This window comes from Curcuma longa, chromosome 3 (genome assembly GCF_044706935.1).
Source record: "Curcuma longa cultivar G26 ecotype Majalengka, Jawa Barat chromosome 3, ITB_CL_G26_1.1, whole genome shotgun sequence".
Lineage (NCBI taxonomy): Eukaryota > Viridiplantae > Streptophyta > Magnoliopsida > Zingiberales > Zingiberaceae > Curcuma > Curcuma longa.
Window position 1 is genome coordinate 14,182,646 of NC_133863.1, and position 21,903 is coordinate 14,204,548.

The 21,903-nt window shown below is 35.0% G+C and overlaps 1 protein-coding gene across 1 annotated transcript in view; it reads left to right on the forward strand.

Annotated features, from left to right (window-relative positions):
- LOC141824805 (FHA domain-containing protein FHA2-like) overlaps window positions 1-20,442 on the forward strand; it is a 31,378-nt gene extending 10,936 nt beyond the window's left edge. The window contains exons 2-3 of the mRNA XM_074712139.1: window positions 19,803-19,957; window positions 20,036-20,442. Coding sequence (XP_074568240.1) covers window positions 19,803-19,957; window positions 20,036-20,236 — 356 coding nt within the window. The 3' untranslated portion in view covers window positions 20,237-20,442. The remainder of the gene's footprint in view (window positions 1-19,802; window positions 19,958-20,035) is intronic.
- Window positions 20,443-21,903: the final 1,461 nt, after the last annotated feature.

Sequence of the window (21,903 nt, forward strand, 5' to 3'; positions counted from 1 at the left end):
TTCACAGCCTCTGATTGCTACTATAAGACCCGCGATCCTTCATCATTTCACTAGATAATTCACTATTAAGCTCCTTAAAAATAGAAGGAGGTTTGTTTCTTTACAATGATGGGTTTGGTAACAATCTAACCCTTAAAGTAAATAAGCACAAAAGAAATGAGAGTATAAAAGAAAGTTACAACTAACAAAGCGTTACCAAAAGTTAGGCTCGTTTGAGCTCGTAGTGATTTCGTGTTGTCGTTGTGTCGTTGAAGCTCAAGCATGTCCTCTCGGAGACTTGGATTCTTAGAGGAGCTTGGACGAATAAGAAAAGAGTTGTTTGGATGCACAGGTCGAACCCTACTTTTATAGGGTGATTCGAGAGTTTGTACCAACCTTGGACACCCCCACCAAAGCCTATCCGATCTAACCTCATCGCCGACTTATCCATCTCCAGCGCTTGACCATCTTCGGGTGCCTGGATCACCAACATGGTAGCATCTCGCCAAACCTCTATTCGCGCCAAACTTTATCCCTTCTTGGACACCTAGATCCTTTCCTAGGCGCCTAGATCCCTTCCGAGTGCTTGGAAGTTAACGTGTATCGACCACTTAGCATGTGCCAACTTAGCTTGCTCAATGGAAACTGCTCTTCTAGGAGCCTAGACCGTTCTAGGCACCCGGAGTTCCATTTGGGCGTCCGAAATCAATGATTCAGGCCAACTTCCTACATCACAAAGTTAGCACAAAATAATATAACGAGTATGAACAATAGCTTTCCAGTTATCAAACCTCAACTTTTGATCTCCCATGAAATCTTAAGTTGAATCAACGACTATTGCTCTTGTTCCGAGAGTGCGTCCTCTCTACTTCGCTCAGGAGAGTTTACCTGATGACAAACCTTATTTCACCCGATCTGTTTGGACTTTTGCTTAGTTAATCATGACCCTCGGGACTTTCACTAGACCTCCGGTCCTCGACCTCATCTAGACTTCTACCTGGTGTCCTCAACCCCCAGGGCTTTCTGCCTGATGTCCTTGTCCTACCTAGTCTCTTCGAGCAGGGCTTTCTTGCCTAATCCCACAAATTAGGATTTCCTTGCCTAGTCTCAACTAGGACTTCCTGTAAATTTGCACATCAAATCACAAGTAACCTTAACTTTGACCTTTGTCAATATCAAAACTTAGGATTGATCGCATGATGCTTCCACACCAATAATTCATCCCCTTTTAATTATTAGCAACTTGGTTAAAGTTAAGTATAACATATATGATGCGAACCCATGAGAGAAAAATCACAAGAACCCATAACGAATTGAAGAAAGAAAGAAAGTCTAAATCGATAAGAAGGATGAATAGAACCTCAACTCAATGCTTAGGAACATCGAACATTGATATAGAGGGAGAGGAAAGACACCATAACCTTAGGATGGAGATTGATAAGTCCTTGAAAGTCACAAGGGGATGCCTTGATAAGTTCTAGTTCAATGAAGAACCAACAAGTGAGAGCCTCACTATACTTTAGATTGAAATTATGTCAAAAGATACATGTGTGGTCATCATCCATTTTATTTATAGCTATAGGGTGACCTAAAAACCCTAAAATGTCAAAAAAAATCCATTTAATAAAGGTCTATGTAGACTACTTAGTCATTTTAAGCTTATGACATCATTACAACTTTAATAAAGCTAGAAATTGAGTCTAAATTGAGCCTACATATCCCTACTACATAAACATAAGACTTAAGTGGCTATTTAAGCTCATCCAAGGGTTGAATTAGATTAACTAAGTCGCATGACTTGCTCTAGGTCAAATCTTCTTCAATTGTAACTTTGGCCTTCACATATTCAATTAGCACATTTAGTATTTCCTTCATCTTCTTAGCCTTAGCCTTTGTAATTAGGCCTCCATTGAAGCATAATGAATCATCAACAACATCTATAGTGGGCTGAGCATGATCCATATTAGTTTGTTGGACAACTTATTCACTTGGTTTGACTCCTCATTCCTCTCCTCAAAAGGATTCGTCCTCGAATCTTGATCACCTACATCAAAGGGAGAAAGATCAGAAACATTAAATGTAGCACCCACATTATACTCACCTGGTAAGTCAAGCTTGTAGGCATTATCATTAATTTAAGCAATGACTTGAAATGGTCCATCGCTTCATGGATGCAACTTAGTAAAATGTTTAGCAGAAAATCTTTCCTTTCTCATATAAACCCAAACCCAATCTCCTCTTTTCAATTTTCAACCTAACTTTCTCATGCATTTGCATCGCAAACTCAGTTTTTCTTGTTCCATCTAAACTAGCATGCTCAGAGATAGGCAAAGGTGACAAATCCAATGGAGTTAAGGAATTGAACCCATATCCCACTTCAAAAAATAAAAAATAAGTAGTAGAATACATAGATCTATTATAAGCAAATTCAATATGTGGTAAACAATCTTCCCAACCTTTTAAATTCTTTTGAATGATAGCTTGTAATAAAGTAGACAAAATTTGATTTATTATCTCAGTTTGTCCATCTGTTTGTGGATGACATGTTATAGAAAACAAAAGCTTTGTTCCCAACTTCCCTATTAGGTTTTCCAAAAGTAGCTTAGGAACTTTATATCACGATCTGAGCTATGCTTCTCGATACTCCATGAAGTCGCACGATCTCCCTAAAGAATAGATCAGCAATATGGTTAACATCATCCTTTTTCTACAAGGAATAAAATGAGCCATTTTAGAAAATTTATCCATAAAAACAAAAATAGACTTCATACCTCATTTTGATCTAGGTAAGCCTACAACAAAGTCCATAGAAATATCCACCCAAGGTTCACTAGGAATTGGTAAAGATGTATACAATCCATGAGGTAAAGATTTAGATTTTGCTTGCTTACATGTATACACTTCTCACAAAATTTGACTACATCTCGCTTCATGTGAGGCCAAAAAAATGCTCAAACAAAACTTCTAGAGTTTTTCTTACTCCAAAATGTCCCATTAGTCCCCCACCATGAGCCTCTTGGATTAATAATTCCCTCAATGAACAATTAAGCACACACAACCTATTGACCCTAAAAAGAAACTCCTCATGCCTATAAAACTTCCCAAATGCAGCATGTTCCAAAGTCAGGATCATTAGAATATAGATCTTTAATGTATTCAAAACCTAACAATATACTGCTCAAAGTAGAGATCAAGGTATACCTTCGAGACAAAGCATTTGCAATAATATTTTCGATACCTCGTTAATACTTAATCACATTAGGAAATGACTCAATGAACTACACTCATTTTGCATAATGTCTATTCAACTTACTTTGGCTATTCAAATGCTTCAATGATTCATGATTAGTGTGAATGACAAATTCTTTAAGCCACAAGTAATGCTGTCAAGTTTCTAAAGCCCTCACCAATGCATACATCTCTTTGTCGTAAGTTGGATAGTTCAAAGTTGCTCCGCTAAGTTTCTCACTAAAATAAGCAAAGGGCCGACCTTCTTATATTAGCACAACTCCAATCCCTATTCTTGTTGCATCACACTTGATTTCAAAAGTTTTAGCAAAGTTAGGTAATGCAAGTGTCACGTCCTGAGAGACGACCGTCCGAAAAATTTCGACAGCATCTTCCCTGTAACAATTCAACTTTTCCTGAGAACATATTAAGATAAAGGCCCACACGACCATCTACAATCTAAAATAGGTAAATACAAGACTAAACTACATAAATAAGGTCTACACGACCACAAACCACATATACACACATGCCTCAACTATAGCAACCACCACAACAACAAATCCACCTACAACAACGGAAATGCCAAAGCACATCGACAGTGTTCACAATAAAAATCTAACGATAAACTCCGCAAACTACACATCGGAAACAATACAAAACTACACAATCAAATAAAATTTGAAAAAATTATACGAAGTACCCAACAATCCAAAAACACACGAAGGCAAATAATTTCGCTCTACTGTGAGATGGGGGCAGTACGGTAGAACTCCAAGCTTCAATCAACATCTTTATCTACTACCTAAGGAGACAGAAAAATCCCAGGGTCTGGGTGGTGAGTATAAAATACTCAGTGGGTATTAAAGGAATACCCAGTGGGTATGAAAGCGCACAATATAACAAGGTATCAAAGGAATATAATCATAGAGATCAAAGGTATACAGTTTCAATGAAATACTTAAAGAACAAGGTCAACTACGTACAACTAATAGGTATCATATAATAATGTATGTCATGTCATACAAATGCAACAATCATATAGCAATAAGTGTACAACCACAACTATATAACCGCAAGTGCATCAACTATAAATGTAGTAAATAAAATGCATGCATAGTCACTGTCTGCACTCGCCACCCCCAGTCACCCACCCAGTGCAGTGAACTGGGGCGCCAAATAGGACAACTACATACCCTCCAATAATAGACCACTACACGTAAGTGGGGAGTGAGAAAAAGGTCACTGTCTACACTCAACATCCCCAGACACCCATCCTGTGTAGTGAACTGGGGCGCACGATAAAAATCACCCGATCCAACAATAGACCAACTACACGTAAGGGGGAAGGGCAATCTTTAGGAGAGCTATCTAGCTAGTCCTGGTAGCACCCACACTGTGCAGTGTTATAATGCTCTCACCCACGCTGTGCAGTGAGAGTTAACAACAACAACATGTTATAATGCATATTTCAATAGATAACTACTACACTTACCAAGATATACACAACATCTATCATGATAAGTCAACATAGATAAACAACAGATCACGGTAAGTCTCAGGCAATGAATCAAGCAGCGAATCAGGTAATAATGCAATAAGGATAGCAATAGGATAATCATGCACTACGAAAGAAAGACCTGTGTTGACCAAGCACAGGAGTACCCACCTGGTGTGACGCACGTTCAAATCAGAACCTCTTCGTATAACAGGATCTATAAATTAAGGTCTTGCATATTACAACATATAACACACACTAATTACAACAATATATTAAATTCTATGCCCAAGTAAATCCCAACCAAATCTCACATCTCAACTAAGTTTAACCTAACCAAGTCCAATTAACTCAAGTTAACCTTAACCAGATTAAGAGTTAACTCTAACCCAAATCAACTCATCATTTCTAATTAATCTAATTAAATTGATTAATCAATTATTAACTAACTATTAAACTAATTAATGCTTTAATCGACTCATTAATTATCTAATTAATATTATTTAACTATCAGCAAATCTTAATCTAATTCAATTAAACTCCAATTAATTTAAATTAGTCAAAACTGGATCAAATAGGATTAACACAGGCCAATCCAATCGATCTAAAGATTTAGGACTAACTTACCCAATTAAATTAATTTAACACAACTCGGTTAATTTAATTTAAGCAAACCTGATCCAAATCACAAGTAACTTACCGGATTTAACCTAACCTAATCTGATCCATACTCTAATTGGTTTCCAAACAAAAAACTAGCAAGAATAAATCTTAAAATAGGGATTAATAGGGTTAATCCAATAAAGATTTAGAATTAACAGAACCCTTACCGATCAACAATTGAACATTGAGGAATCCAATAGTTCTCACAAAGATTCTCAACCTTCGATCAATTCAATCTCGCCAATAGAACCTCACACCTACAGAACGAATCCAACAAAAGGAACTCAAATCCAATCATCAAACCCTATTGAACGGTACCATTAATTTCAATCCTTTTAACCACACCTACTGATTACCTACAAGAAACAAAACTAAAAAGGATCAAAAGAAAAGGGATCATATAAATCACCGAAAAATTTCCTCTTCGAGTTCCTCGTCAGTCTTGGAGGCGGCGACGGGTGGCTTAAGGAAGGAGGGAGGCGGTGCTAGTCAGCAGGGGACAGCAACGGCAGTGGCCCTCGGTGGCAGTTGACGGTGGGCTGCTGGTCTGCTCCATGTGGCATCAATGACTGAGGACGGTGGCGGTCAAACGTCTTTGCTTCTAGAAGAACGGTGACAGCGTCGAATAGAGGATGGTCGCAAGTGAGGCGCAACGGGCGTTGGGCAGAGAGGAATCAGATCAGGGATCGCGGGATGGGGGAGGAGGCGGCTGGTCGCGGCAGTAAAGTGGTGGTCAGGCAGAAGGCGATCGCAGGCGAGGCGCGGCGGGGTTGATGGCGATGGTCGACTAGGGTTTCGGTCTCGACCTCCTCTTATAGCTCTCGTCAGCGCAAGAAATCCGACGAAGGATTCGGTCGGCGAAGGGGATCTTCGTGCATGTGAGGAAGAGAAATCCCGGGTCATGCGGAATAGAGAAGAGAAAAAAAAGAAACGAATTAGTTTTAACGAGGAGTAACAGTAATCCTCAAACTAGGGTTTGGGCTAAATCGGCTTAAAACTAGGGTTTATTGTAGCATACCGTATTTAAATCTTGATTCGCTTGGTTTACTAACCAAACGAACTTCGATTTGAACTAAATCAGTTTTGTTTGTTTCATTTTCCCAAGATGAAACTTCTCATCTATTCTGTTTTGCCAAAACTCTTTTCCATCATGAACCAAACTAAGTTGGTTTAATTTAATTAAAAACTGATCCACTAATAAAAATAATAATAACAAATAAATAAATAATTCCTCGTATCTTACAGCAAGTATTGGTGCTAATTCTTGCAGAAGTTAGCTTCTCCTTAAGTAAGTTGAAATTTGTATTTTGCTCACTATCCCAATGAAAGCCAATATTTTTTTTAACAACTTTAGTCAAGGTTGCAGCTAAAGTACTAAAATTTGTAACAAGCCTGCTATAGAAACTAGCCAATCTATGAAAGCTACGTACCTCAGTTATGATTTTTTATGTTGGTCATTCACAAATAGCCTTAACCTTCTCTTCATCCACTACTATTCCCTTAGCACTAACAATATAACCAAGAAACTCAATCTGACTAGTGCAAAAAGAATATTTTTGAAGGTTAGCATGCAACTTTTCATTTCGCAAGACAAGTAGAACTTTTTGTAAATGATTTAGATGTTCATCTAAATTTTTGCTATAAATCAAGATGTCATCAAAATATAGTACAATAAAGTCCCCAATAAAAGCACACAAAATATGGTTCATTAATCTCATAAAAGTACTAGGAGCATTAGTTAGCCGAAATGACATGACTAACCATTCATATAAACCATACCTAGTCTTAAAAGTAGTTTTCCATTCATCTCCCTGGCGCATTTGAATTTGATGATAGCCAGATTTCAAATCAATTTTAGAGAAAATGCAAGAACCATGTAGCATATCATCTAATCTAAGAATAGGATGACGATACTTTACCGTAATCTTGTTGATAGCCTTGCAATCAACGCACATTCTCCAAGTTCCATCCTTCTTAGGCACAAGCAAAATAGGAGCAACACAAGGGCTCAAACTTTCTCGGATGTACCCTTTTCTCTTCAACTTACTTTTGAAGCTCCTTTATCTCCGTCAGATTACTCCTATAGGCTGGTCAATTAAGAATTGTTGCTCTTGAGATAAAATCAATTTGGTATTCTATTCCCATAAGTGGTGGCAATCCATCAGGAACCTCATCAAGGAATACATCATCAAACTCCTACAAAAGAGATTTAACAATATTAGGTAAAGAAGAGTTAAGATTGTTAGGGTTGAAATAAGTCTCCTTGTACAAAAGTACAATTATTGGCTATTGAGAATAAAAAAACTCTCTTAACCTCTCTTTCTTTGCATAAAAGCTCACTTTTTTACTCTCTTGCTTTTGAAGTTTTTTTTCATTCTTTTTTTTTTCACTCCTCTCATCCATAATTTTTTTTTATTTTTTCACTCTCTTTTTTTCCATTCTTTATTTTCTGACACTCTTTTCTTTTTTCACTCTCATTTTTGATCCATAATTGATCTTCATATACTTGCTTAGGAGTTAATGTTAGTAGTAGCTCTAAAGTCAATTATGTAATAATTGACTAGGAATTTTTGTATTATATTCTATTATTAATAAATGCAAAATTTTTAATTCTTATATTTACTTTATATTTTGTGCCAAATAACTAAATATAATAATGTCCTTGGGTAGCTAGTTCTAATCTACATCATATCGATTGTTTGAACCGATAGTAAAATGATGTAGAGAACACTACTCTTAATCATTCCTAGTCAAGTATTAATATTCAGGCACAATGTTAATACAGTGAGACTAACATCACTATAAGAAAATTATCATATACCCACGGTAAATTTTAGCTATGTATATACAAACTGTAGGTAAAGGTAACATATAGCCACAGATATATGACACCGTAACTATAAGTTATACGGACAGATATCAATACTGTGGCTATTGGATATCTATACCTACATTTATATTTTACTGTCACTATAAGTTTTTTTTACTGTGGGTATAAGTAGCATATACCTATACTTATAATTTATTGTCACTATAAGTTTTACTGTTATTATAAATAATTTTTATGACATGTATCAAAATAAATTATTTTAAATATTAAAGAATCATATTAAATTATTTATGATGATATATTTTATTAATGAAAAATTAAATCATAACATAAACACTATAAAAAATAGGGCTTCAGAAAAGTATTTTGAGATAAAATTAAATTCTATTTCAGATTTAGATAAATTAGTAACGGATTTACCACAAAATTTCTAATTAGTTCCACTTTAATAAAATATAATATTTTAAAAAAATTGAGATAGAATTTGAAATGAATTTGAGACAAAATTATAAATAAATTTATATAAATAAAAATAAATATAGATTACAAATAGAAATTGATTCTGTATAATTTTTGTCATAAAATTTATTTAAAATTTAATCAAAATTTAAAATAGAAAATAATCCATTTTAAATTTATATAAATTAGTGACATATATTTTAAATAGAAATAAAATTTATTTTAGATTTAAAAATAATAATATATATTAAAATTTTTAAGTGAAATTTAAAATAATTTAAAATCAAAATTTATAAATAAATTTTTATAAATAAGAATAAATATGGATTAATAAATATGGAATTGTATTTATTCATATATTTATTTAAAATATTTTTAAATAAAAATAATCTATTTATAAAATAATAAATTTAAAAAGAAATTTATTAAATTGTTATAAATTAAACCCTAAACGGGTTTCCAACCGCGGCGACTGCGGCGGAGGTAGGGTTGGGGAAAAGAAGCGCCGGCTAAGCGTGGAGCAGGTGCGGTTTAACCTTCTCAAACATGTAGATTCATCTATTCTTTTCTCACAACTTCTATTATGCCGGTTAATTATTATGACTTAAGAATATTGTACTTTCTGTTTAATTATTATGCTCAGGTATCTTTGCTTGCAATTATGTTCTCTTTTTCTTTTAGGATATAATATCTTTCTATAATTAGTCTTGCTTTTTGTATATAGGCACATCTATTTTCCTATAAAGTCTTGCTTTTGTATAAATATCCATTTTGCAATAATAAATGAGAATTACCTTGGTCAGAATGTTTGCGTTTCTTATGTAATGCAGTTGTCCACTTAATTTATATTGTAGATAACATGGTGTGTGGTGTCACACACAGAAGATCATGTTATCGGTTCCTTATAAATTATAAATAGTAGCTCACAACCAAAATAGATAGGGACAAACCATTAGAGTGGTTGTAGTGTAATTGATATTAGTTTATCTTGACTATTAAATTACACTAGTACACTTTGTGTGTATTGAGCAGGACCGTTTGAAGTCGTTCGATTTATACTGATTATATAATCGAACTAGACCTCAGTTACCATGGATGTGCATGCTCTTAATCCCGATATAAAAACAAGCACATATACTTAGTATGTATTTCTTTGATTCATCAAAGGGTGAGATTTATCTCGTTAAATCAAGAGGTCCGATGAGTTGGGAGATAATGTTATGTATATGGTGTATTGTTGATTATAGAAGGAAACTGTATCCTATAATCTAGGCTGATGATGTCCCCTTAAGGAGCTCATAAGAATTATCATGTAAACCCTGCAGGTAGACTTAGTTCCGCATGATAATAAGGTTGAGTGGTACTACTCTCGGAATCAGAAGTTAATTAATTGAGTTGTCAGTAATTCAATTAATTAACGGACATACGATATCTTAAACACAGGGAGATTAATGCACTCATGATAAGAAGGAGCCCATATTATAATATGGAATTGGTGCGGTAGTTCAATAATAACCCTTTAGTGGTATGAGTTATTATTGATGGACTTGAGTTGGGTGTTCAGGGAGAACATAGGAAGCCTAAGCCCATCTGGAGGCCATAACCATTTCCTCCTCTAGGTCCCTGCTGTAGCCTTTGGATAAAGCCTCGAATTCACCTAAGAGAATTTTGTAAGAGTTTCGGGTAGAAAATTCTGTTAAGAATTTTTCTTTGTGAAAAAATTCTGTTAAGAATTTTTCTTTATGAAAAATTCAACAGAATTTTTTTCCGGAGAAAAATTTGTTGAATTTTTGTTAAGAATTTTTGTTACGAAATTCTGTTAACAGTTCTATTTCTTTTGTAGACAAAATTTGTTATAATTTTTCATAAAAATTTTGTTAAGAAATTTTGTTAGAAAATAAAATAATTAAGAAATTTTGTTAAGAAATTAATAAAATTTTATTAAGAGATTTTATTAAGATAAAGATAAAATTTAAAAGAAGGAAATTTATTAAGAAACTAACAAAATCTTATCAAAGAGATTTTATTTCTAAATAAATCTAGATAAGATAAGATTGTTATATTTTTTCTAACAAATTCTTCTTAAAGATTTTATTAGATTTTTTCTAACTAAATCTGGATAAGAAAATTTGTTAGAATCTTTCTAAATTTTCTTAGATGGCATGGCTATATAAAGAGGGGTTTGCAAGAGGGTTTGGGAACAACAATAATTCTTTTCCTTTACAAGAGGTCGGCGGCACCTCTCCCCTTTGTGCTAGGGTCGGGCCAGTGTCTCCCTCTTTTCTCCACTATTTGCTCCACCATCAATAATGCATCGTTTTGACTCTAAATCATATCCTGTCAAGTAAAATATACAAAAAGCAGAAGGAAGAAGAAAGAAGGGAAGAAGAGAAGAAAATATGCAATTGTAAAAGAATAAGGCGTGACAATGTAGATCACAATTGCAATGAATAACAAGTAGATGAGGCGTAAACATAGCTAGAATATATATATATATATATATATATATATATATATATATATATATAACATACTCTCATCAAATAGGCACGGCCGTGCCTATTAGACATGGCCTTGAGAGGGAGCCCTTCGGTAAGATATACACGGCCCAGATTAGGAAGTATTCTGTGGAAGTGTCATTAGCATGCCTTTTAGGATGGCATAGAGAAGGAATCCATTGTTGCGCCCTAAAGCAAAGTTGTAGATCTTGAAGTCCTCGTCATTTTTATATATGGCACGCCCCATGATTCCATTTGAGCTAAAAGTTATGGTCATTTTAGTTTTGGTTTACTAAGTTATCACTACAACAAATTTGACTTTCCGCACCGCGCAATTAATCTATCCGCAGTGCACATCGCATGCTGCATAACTTTAAGCTGTTGAAACTTATAATACATCTGCAGTGCACGGAGTGCACACTGTGGAAAATTGCATCCGCAACATGCAGGCGTGCGCTGTGAAAAATTACATCCGCGGCACGCGCCCGCGCGTTGCGGATAATTACATTTTTAAGGTACAATATACCAATATACACAAATATAATACAAATATAAATAATTATAAAATCAAAGTTCTAACATTTATAATCCAACACACAAATACCACATACAAATATCATATAAAATTATAATATCACATTCATAATTATAAAATCAGAGCTCAAACAATTATAATATATATCAGATATAACCATCAACATTTAGTTAGATAAAACAATCCAAACTAGTAATAACAATTCATCTTTACTAAAAAAAGTATATGGTCAAATCATTAGCATCTATATCAATTAGACAAAACTATAAACATTGATACCCAAGCGACTATGCTTCTTATTGCATCCTTTAGAAAAAATATCTTTTCGTTTGGTCGAATTAGCTCAACTTCTCCATGAAAACTCTATCAATCCAAACTTTCCAATAAGATCCACTAGGAGGAACGTGATGTGCTTTTGCTTTTAGATTCGTGGATGCAATTCGACCTTCTACAACGCTCCATCATCAGACCAATGAAGCAGCTTACATTTAGCATTAACACTGATATCTCCAGCACTCACATTCTTTAGTTTTGACTATATAACAATAAAAAGTAATTAATGATCAAATAAATTTTTATAATAAAGCATGCTATAAATAATAAACGAAAGTATAATATTGTGTTAAGAATAAATTTGACAAATAAAATTGATCAACAACACATTTACAATGGGTTATAGATAAAATATATCTTAAATGGTTTAAAAAGATCAAACTATATTTCAATATTAATCACACTAACTCATAATTAGTCCTACTTTGAAAACATTATTGCCGCTATACCAGTCATTCCCTTTGAACATGTTAAAAATCATGGAGAGGATTGTCGACTTACAATGAATGATGATGCACTTTCAAAGTTGGTGTGCTTCTATGCTCAGAAATCTCTATATTATTTTCAGTGAAGTGATTGATATCCTCCTCCAATCTCTTGTTTCCATGCAGAACTTCTCAATACTAAAAGAGAAAATAAACTTAACAAGGACTAAATCGTTAGATGTAACAGGACAACAAATTTAATCATGTAGTCTTTTTCCATATCCAATCAACCATTATTTGCAACTATAATTTTATTTACCTTTATTCCCTCAAAATCTGTAGCTCCTGTAACTATTTTGCATAAATGTTATAAAAGATCATGTTTGCCAAGATGCATAAATGACATAAAAGAGCACACATGTTTAGTTGAAAATGTAACGAAATGTGGCGAAATTGTACACGGGCATGAGACATCCATATTACAACAAAAAGGTCACAAAATCTATCAAATAGTTCGTTGGCAAAATTGAGGTACCAAAAACTTGTGCACTAATATGCAATCAAGTTTGTCCCAAGCCACACAAAGAAGCAGAGAGATAACATCATCACAACAACATGAGATCTAAAAGGTCGATGCTTATTTACAAAACGTCTTGATTGGATTCTTTGAAAATATGTCGAAACACTTCATGAGCACTGATATCCAAAACCTCTAGATTCCTGAAATGTCGACTAGATTTTTAGCTATTGTTTAACAATAAGAAAACATTTGGCGAAAAAATCAGTAATGTCAAAATGCATACCAACTGTTTATGAAGCAGTTCCTCCAAAAGATATATGCAATTTTCCAAATAGAGTACTCTTCCCCCCAAAAGATAGCTCCACCTTCTCTATGGTTGGTGGCTGCACAATGTGCTGCTTGTTCTTCTCCAGAAGATCCTTGTAGTAAGTGCATCCGTGCTTAGACACGGACTTAGAGACTTCCACATCCCTAAATTGAAGCTTTTGTAGTCTCGACGCCATCTACAAACTTCCTGATAACTCTGATTGGGAAGAGATAAGAGAGTGAACAAAGTCAATTAGGGGAGGAAATCGGCGAAGAACATCGATTAGGGTAAGAAAATCTGGAATTGGCGATCGAATGGAACGAGCGGCGGCGACCGACGTCTTCTCCACGCGGCGGGCGGTGGCGTCGATTCCTTCCTCTTTGGAGAAGGAAGGCGGCAGGGCATGCGCAAGGCGTCAATCGAAGGAGGAGAAGGGAGGCATTTTGACGTCGATGAGGTTGGCTCCAAGCGGCACCGGTGGTGATGACAGAATCGAGCGATTGGGGGGAGGATGTTAGTGAGAGCCCTAGAGCCAATCATGTGATGATTGTTGTATGAACTCATTGTATCATATTTCTATATATTACTAAAGGCATTTCTTTATGGTTATTATACTTACTTGTATTGGTGCCAAATAACTAAATATAATAACATCCTTGAGTAAAAGGTTTATATCTATATCAATCGATTGGTTGAATCGATAGTGAGATGATATAGAGAACACTACTCTTAATGAGTCCTAGTCAAGTATTAACATTTAGGGACAATATTAATGTGATGAGACTAACATGTAGGTCAACTCGATGACTTGATCTCACAAGTCATGGATATGAGATATCAAGTTGACACAGGGGTATGCATTGGAGAATGTATACTGAATGACCCGCAATGAGAAAGTATCATGGATCATTATATGAGTGTCATATACTTTCTCATGTGATTATTAGTATGACTATTAGTTCTTGGACCTGAAGTCACCATGGTTCCTTACATAAGGAGTTGCATACTTTGGCTTCGTCAAACATCACTCGTAAATGGGTGGACTATAAAGGCGATTACTGGGTATATAATAAATTATGTGGAGGGATATGAGTGATGTAGATGGGATCTATCCCTCCTATATGACGGGAGTGATATCATGGTTATTGATAGAGTGAGACCACTAAGTGCATGACTATGCCCAAATGAGTCAATATGAAATATTGAGCTCATTTGATTAGAGTGAGTCTACTTGGAGTTCAAGACATAGATTGATTAGAGGATGACATGGTCTATGCCTCAATTGATCAATCTTAATATCATGGATAGAAGGACATGATCACATATTGTGAGAGCCACAATTAGTAGTCACTATGATGATGTTGGATCTCAACATTCTTGTAACTTGGGTAGCAATGATGTGTTTCTAGATACCACTCATTGCTTATATTTCTAAATTGGTTTAGAAGCATTGCCAACGTTACAAGAACCTATAGGGTCACACACATAGGACAATTAGATGGAGATTAGGTTCATATGATGGACCAAGAGGATTAGGTTCATGTGATGAACCAAATTGGATTAAGTGTAATCCAAATTAGACTAATTGAGTTGGACTTAATTTGATTCAAGTGTTGAATGAGTCTAATTTAGATTTAATTCATTGAGTCAATTTAAATTAATGAATAGAGATTCATTAAATTAACCTTGAGAGATAGGAGGTCAAGTTTGACTTGACTTAATGCCACCTAATGAGAGTTACCAAGAGTTGTAACTCATGGCATTAAATGAGTTTTGTAACCCCCCTCATGAAGTGGCCGGCCACATTTAGAGAGGAAAGGCTAATTGATTTTCATTCAAGCCAATTGATTCTATCTTCTTCTTCCTTGGATCTCTTCTCCTCTCCCTCTCCCTTCCTTGGCCGAATCCTCAAAGGAGTGCTAGCACACTCAAGAGGTTTCTTCTCCATACTTTGTCCGTGTGGATACGTATAGAGGGGTGTGCACTTGACATCCTAGAGATTCGGCGACCATATGGACGAGCGGGATACGCGAAGGGCATCGCTACAAGGGTAATCTCTTGACATGTAGATGTAAGAGTAGATATAAAACATGTATAAGTATCTTCGCACGGATCCGTGGCCGAGCTTCTGGGGTTTTCGCAACGCAAAAAGCAGTTTTTGCGGTCTGAAAAGCCCAACAGAGGATACGCGGCGCAACATGGCAGGGAGGAAAGAATAGCGATTTTAGTTTTAAGGAGTTGAATTAGGGTTTAGGCTTTTATCAACATACATCCATGCACACTGTCAATAATATTTTTTTAATCCTTTTTAATAGCATACATCCATGCGCGCTACAAATACCTATAAATATTATTTAATATTCACAGCGTATAATTGTGCGCCTTTGATGACGTGGTGCGGAAAGTCAAATTTGTTATAGTGAGTCCAGTTTAGACAAGTTTAGACATGACCGTGTCTTGACCCCTGGGAAGATGAGGCACGGCCGTGCCTCATGAGACACGACCTGAGCAAGATGGGGCATGGCCATGCCTTGTGAGGCACGGCCTGGAGAGGTGGAGCACGACCCTGGGAGCCTCTGAAACACTCCAAATGACCTCTAGACACTTCCAAATGTGCTCCAACTTGGTTCAACTTCATGGCTCTTTAAGTATCCTACAAAAATACATAAAAATATTAGATTCAACCAAAAATTTGTACGAATAACCAATAGGGTCTAAAATAAGCTCCTACTATTAATATGTGTTAATATTCAATAGTTACACAATGAGAGGGTTAAAATATCAAGTTTTAGAGCCAAAATAAACTATAAAAATGAGTGGTATCAAGAACCCACAACTAATTGAAGAAAGAAAGAAGGAAAGACTAAATCAATAAGAAGGATGAATAGAACCTCGATCCGATACTTAAGAAAGCCGAACCTTGGTATAGAAGAAGAGAGAAGATGCCACAACCTTGGGATAGAGGTTGATAAGTCTTTGAATGCCACAAGGGGATACCTTGATTGTTAGTGAGATCCCAGAGCCAATCATTTGATGATTGATGTATAGACTCCATGTATCATATTTCTATATATTAATAAAGACATTTCTTTATGGTTATTATGTTGGGTTTTTCGGGCAGCAAAAATCACTTTTTACGTTGCGGAAATCCCGAAAGTCATGCCACCGGATCCGTGCGAAAATAAAATAGTTTCACATATATGTTTTCTACCTAGATTTACTCTCGATCTACATGTTTAAGAACTTTATGTTGGGATGTATACCAAAATCCTAGCTATGTAAATAAACATTCTGAAATGAGAATCACATTTGGTCAATATTTTGCAGTGTCCATTTAATCTATACTGTAGATTAACATGATGTGCGGAGTCACACACAGAAGACCATGTTATCAGTCCCTTATAGATTATAAATAGTGTTCACAACCAAGATGGATTGGACAAACCATCAGAATGGTTGTAGTGTAATTTGGTCTTAGTCTGTCTTGACTATAGAATTACACTAGTATACTTAGTGTGTATTGAACAGGATCATCTGAGGATTGTTCGATTTATACTGACTATATAATCGAACTAAACCTCTGTTACTATAGAAGTACATGCTCTTAATCCCGATATAATAACAAACACGTGTGATTAATATGTACTTCTTTAATTCATCAAAGGGTGAGGTTTAGATCGATAGATCAATAGGCCCGATGAGTTGGGAAGTAGTATTATGTACATGGTGTATTATTGATTATAGAAGGAATCTGTGTCCTATAATCTAGGTTGATGATGTCCCCTTGAGGAGCTCATAAGGATTATCATGTAAACCCTGCAGGTGGACCTTGTCCGCATGATAATAAGGTTGAGTGGTACTACTCTTGGATCAGATGTCGATTAAATACGAGTTGTCAGTAACTCATTTTAATTGACGGACATACGATATCTTAAACACAGAGAGACTAATGTACTGATAGTAAGAAGTGTTGGGATGTATACTAGAATCCTAGCTATGTAAATAAACATTCTGAAATGAGAATCACATTTGGTCAATATTTTGCAGTGTCCATTTAATCTATACTGTAGATTAACATGGTGTGCGGAGTCACACGCAGAAGACCATGTTATCAGTCCCTTATAGATTATAAACAGTGTTCACAACCAAGATGGATTGGACAAACCATCAGAATGGTTGTAGTGTAATTTGGTCTTAGTCTATCTTGATTATAGAATTACACTAGTACACTTAGTGTGTATTGAACAGGACCATCTGAGGATTGTTCGATTTATACTGACTATATAATCGAACTAAACCTCTGTTACTATAGATGTACATGCTCTTAATCCCGATATAATAACAATCACGTGTGCTTAATATGTACTTCTTTAATTCATCAAAGGGTGAGGTCTAAATCGATAGATCAATAGGCCCGATGAGTTGGGAAGTAGTATTATGTACATGATGTGTTGTTGATTATAGAAGGAAACTGTGTCTTATAATCTAGGTTGATGATGTCCCCTTGAGGAGCTCATAAGGATTATCATGTAAACCCTGCAGGTGGACCTTGTCCGCATGATAATAAGGTTGAGTGGTACTACTCTTGGATTAGATGTCGATTAAATACGAGTTGTCAGTAACTCATTTTAGTTGACGGACATACGATATCTTAAATACAGGGAGACTAATGTACTGATAGTAAGAAGGAGCCCATATTGTAATATGGGATTGGTGCGGTAGTTCGATAATAACTCTTTAGTGGCATGAGTTATTATTGATGAACTAATCGGGGCGAATACGGGAAGCCTTAGCTCATTAGAAGGCCAAAATCAATTCCTCCTCTAGGTCCCTGTTGTAGCCTCTAGGAATCCTCAAGTCCACCGTGGAAGAATTCGTGAAGAAACCAGGCATTCGTGCTCATGCAAGGAGGTGTAATCGATCAGCTGATCGATTATACACCTTGGTAATCGATCGACTGATAAGAACGACTGGTAATCGATAGCTGATCGATTACCAGGCTTGTAATCGATCAGTTGATCGATTACATGTGTTAATGAGAAGAAGTTACGGAGTTTTAATCGATTTCTTGATCGATTAAAGGCCTGGGTTTGTTTTGGTAACTTCCGGAATTATTCCAAATCTCTCTGATTTGATTGAATCAAATCATACCATATTTATGGAACAATTATACCATATTTATGGCTCTAATTATACCATAAATAAGGGATGGCTAGGCTATAAAAGAAGGGGCAAGGCTTGGCTTTAACATAACACAATCTAAAAGCTTGGTGGCCGAGAGAACTCTCGGCAGCCTTCTTCTTTCTTCTTCCTCTTCTATTCAACAAGAAGGAAGGAAGTTTAGCAAGCCATCGAAGGAGAATTCTGGTGGAGAAAATTCTCGAAGGATCGTTGCCCACACAACGTTCAAGAAGAGGAGAGGAATACGGCAGAAGATCAAGAGGTCTTCGGGTACAAACTTCGCCCTTCCGAAACGTCGGGAGGAAAGGTATAATTTAATGTTTACACTTTAATTAAATTATACTTTTATATTGGATCCTGTAAACCAAACACAAGAACCCAATGATCTAAACGCGTCGGGCAACTTGAGATCGTTTACGGAAAATTTTTGTTCTGCGAGAATCTACCGGAACGGTTTTTCAAGACTTTCCCATCAAGAAGATGTTAAGTTTATAATTATTATAAGGAAAAGAAAGAATAACATAACATACATAACTAAATATGCAAAGAAATTTATTATTGAGAATATGGCCATAGGGTGTTGATAGTGGTATCAAATACAAAGTATAGGATTATCTTAGAGAGTAATTAATCTTAGAATTTGGGAGGTAGAAAGACTGCTGTAGGGTGTAATACTCTGGTGTAACATGATGTGAAGAATGGAAATTTCGATACACAATTATTTTAGTAGTGTTATTTTCGTGCAGCCTGTCGAAGCTCCTGATTTTGATTAGGAGTTGAGTATAACATAGACCGGAAAGGAATACGTGAGATGATTCAAAGCTCTGTTTTTGTGAACCAAACCTCTAATGAGTTTGAGATCAAACTTTCTATAGTATTCATGAGTGGTATGATCTGCAATGAATTAAATTTAACATCTTCCTCAACCGCATCCTCTACCACGGCCATATTCTTATCTTCCATGTCAAACTACCAAACTGGCATTATTGATTGATAAAGATATGGCATGGTGCCAAAGGCCCTGTTGCTTTTGATTGTCATCTTATTTTAGGAACTTTACAGTTTATTTTTCTTGAAATTTATATTATCCCCTACTAAGTACTTTTGTTCCCTGTTCATACAAATGATTTGATACAACAAGAGATTCACAGATTGCATGGTTGATAAACTAAACTATCATATAGTATTCCAGTCTCCCTTGGATCGGGTCAAAAGTTCATGATTAAATCTAGTTATTTTGCATGTTATACATTTCTGTTGCATAACATCTACATCTAGGAACTTATAACTTATCTAACCAATGTTTGGCACTGTAATGAATCTAATTACTTTATCTAATTGGATAGACATGGTCAAGACGAGGTCGAGAGCTGACAGAGAAGCAGACAATCAACTACTGCTGCAGTTGGAAGAGAAAGAGGTCCTCTCCTCTATAGCTACTTTGCTGCCTAGTCTTTGTGGCCCGGGAGAACAGTTCCCCATTGAAAAACTTCATGCGAAGGTGCTTCTTTTAGTATAAATCCATATTCCTGGAATTACCGATGTTTAACAGTCGGATATATATTTTCCTTTGATGCAGTTATTCGAAATCTACAGCAAGTTATGGCATCGCAGCCGGGTACGAAGGTATCTAACATCTGAAGAGTATCCTAAACGCGAAGCGAAGGGCAGGCCTTGGATTGGCTTACTGATGCTGCTAAAGAAGTATCCGGAGCACTTTTCGATCCATACAGAGTTTAAAGGAAGAGTCACATCAGAATTGGTTTCCTTAGTTCGTTAGTCTCAGGGCTTTATCTTTCATCTCTATTGGAATCGTCTTGTATCCTTCATGAAAACAGAAGGAACTCAAACAAAAGATGGACTTTTACGTTGCCATCTTGATTCCTTTTGCTAAATAGAATGTTGATGCAAGATGGCGTCCAAACCCAAATTTTTTCTTTTATTTTCAAAGATCTTCAATCTATGCATCCATTTTTTTTGGTTTTTCTTTTTGTTTATCAATCACTAAGAGCAGCCGCAATGTTGTATTAATCAGAGCTGTTATAACGTCCCACACCAATGTGGGACATTAAAACATTTGAACGCGTTCAATATGTTAAACGAAATGCTGCGGTGGGTCAACCCCTGGCTGCCCATCCTGCATGTATTTTTTTATTTTTAATTATATTTATTAAATAGTTAATTTTAAATTTTATTAAAAAATTATAAAATTTAAAATTAAAATTAATGGTTAGTTTTATTTTTTTTAAATATTTTAAAATATTTTTAAAATATATTTATTTAATATATATAATTTTAAGATGATTGAGTGGATGGTGGAATCCATAAATAATGAATATTAATGTTAAAAGAAATGTGAGTAAAAGAGGAATGTTGTTATAATGAATATGTGGTAGTGGATCCCATCACTATGTTTGATAGCACATAATATAATCACGCTTGTAATGTAATCAAATTTGTAATGTAATGTAATCAAGATTACATTATTATTATGTTTGGTTGAAGATATGTATGTAATCTTTGATCACAAGGATGATTACGTTACATTGTTTGGTGTCCAAGAACATAATATTTATTATTATAAAATATCAATAATACCCTTTCATTATTTTCAATAAGGAACATAATTTTTATTATTATAAAATATAAATAATTTTATTATTAAAATTATTCAATATTTAGATAGTTTGATATTAAAAATTATAAAAAACTATATTTATTTAATTGTTCAAATCTCATACTGACATAGATATATTCAAATATATCAATACCGATATAGATATATATATTTGATATATATATAATATTCTAGAAATTGTTTTGATTTATATTTTTCAATCGTCAAATCATACATTTATTGAAACATGTTCTAGAACTTTCATTTAAACATTGTCTAAAGCAATGCCCATAAAACTCACAAGTTGTACCCCTTAAATCTGTCCACTCAATAATGTTTTCACCCAAACTTCTTTCTCATCATCTGGTATAGTGAAAAAAATATATGTAGTCTCACGGTCACAATAAATTTTTCTTGTCGCTTTATGTCGCTCAAACATGTTAAGGCCATGTAAGTTTGTTAAAATCTCACTGACTTTCATTCTTTTTTCAGCGCCATTATCATATTCCAATGCTTTACTCAATCGGTTACTTGCCTTGTTAAGTTCTTCTCCAAGAATATCTGTCGTCTCTCTAATAACTTGAGACAAATCTTTAATGCTCTCGCTCTTTCTCTTTTTTGGTTTAAAACTCTTTTCCTTTGATCTAAACATAAAATCTTGATCATATGGAACAGAATCCCCATCAACATCTATACTTTCATTATCATTTTCATTTGTAACTTTCTCTAATTCTTCCATAATATCAGCAGAAACTTGAGCATCTTTCCCAAATGCACGATCTCCACCCAAGATGATAGAAAGTTTCTCATAGTAAGACAATGACTTGTAT